Source organism: Durio zibethinus, chromosome 13 (genome assembly GCF_047325235.1).
Source record: "Durio zibethinus cultivar Kanyao isolate XHJ-2024 chromosome 13, ASM4732523v1, whole genome shotgun sequence".
Classification (NCBI taxonomy): Eukaryota; Viridiplantae; Streptophyta; class Magnoliopsida; order Malvales; family Malvaceae; genus Durio; species Durio zibethinus.
This window is the reverse complement of record NC_143174.1, coordinates 6,965,740-6,966,861: the sequence shown is the minus strand read 5'-3', so window position 1 is coordinate 6,966,861 and position 1,122 is coordinate 6,965,740. Positions and strand designations below refer to the sequence as shown.

General features: G+C 35.1%; 1 protein-coding gene across 1 annotated transcript; it reads left to right on the top strand.

The window, feature by feature from the left end:
* Positions 1–404: 404 nt before the first annotated feature.
* LOC149515288 (uncharacterized) lies at positions 405–914 on the top strand. Its single transcript, XM_089742407.1, has one exon. The coding sequence runs from the start codon at positions 405–407 to the stop codon at positions 912–914; it is 510 nt and encodes a 169-aa protein (XP_089598533.1).
* The last annotated feature ends 208 nt before the right edge of the window (positions 915–1,122 follow it).

The window sequence follows — 1,122 nt, the reverse complement described above, 5'->3', positions numbered from 1 at the left end:
ATACATGCTAATGGGTATATGTTGGCCAAACAGATCATGAGAGCTGGTTATTACTGGTCTACAATGGAAAATGATTGCATCGGTTATGCTAAAAAGTACCACAAATATCAAATTTATACAGATAAAATTCATTCCCCTTCAGTCCTATTGCACGTCTTGGCACCACCATGGCCTTTCTCCATGTGGGGAATGGATGTGATTGGACCCATAACCCCTAAAGCTTCAAATGGGCATCGATTATCTTTGTGGTAATCGATTATTTTACAAAATAGGTGGAAGCAGCTTCATATGCTAGTATTACGCGATCAGTAGTGTGTAGATTTATAAAAAGAGAGATAATATGTTGATATGGTCTTTCAGAAAGGATTATCTCAGATAATGCTAGCAATTTAAACAATAAAGTGATGAAAGAATTGTGTGCACAGTTCAAGATTAAGCATCATCATTCAGCACCATATCGCCCAAAAATGAATGGTGCAGTGGAAGCTACGAATAAAAACATCAAGAGAATATTGGGAAAAATGACTGACACATATAAGGATTGGCATGAAAAGTTACCTTTTGCTTTGCTTGCCTATAGAACATCAATTCGAACCTCCACAGGGGCCACCCCATTTTCACTAGTATATGGGATGGAAGTTGTACTGCCAATTGAAGTGGAAATCTCTTCTCTGAGGGTGTTGATGGAGACAAAATTGGATGAGGTAGAATGGGTTCAAGATCATTTTGAGCAGCTGAATCTTATTGAAGAGAAAAGGCTCTCAGCACTCATTTATGGACAAATGTATCAAAGAAGAGTTATACGAGCACATGACAAAAAGATACGACCCCAATGCTTTCGTGAGGGCGAATTGGTGTTGAAAAAGATTTTGCCATATCAGCATGACAATAGAGGAAAATGGATGCCCAATTGAGAAGGTCCATATGTGGTAAAAAAGTTTTTTCTGATGGGGCTTTGATCCTTACAGAAATGGATGGAGATGAATTGTCAAGTCCTGTAAATTCAGACATTGTCAATAAATATTTTGCTTAAAAAAAGTAAAAAAATAAAAAAATAAAAAAACAACAAAAAAATAAAAAAAAATAAAAAAATAAAAAAAATAAAAAAAATAAAAAAAATGA

What these genes read in the sequence shown, in the direction of transcription:
- LOC149515288 (XM_089742407.1), top strand. Translation starts at nt 405, where the DNA reads ATGAAAGAATTGTGTGCACAGTTCAAGATTAAGCATCATCATTCAGCA.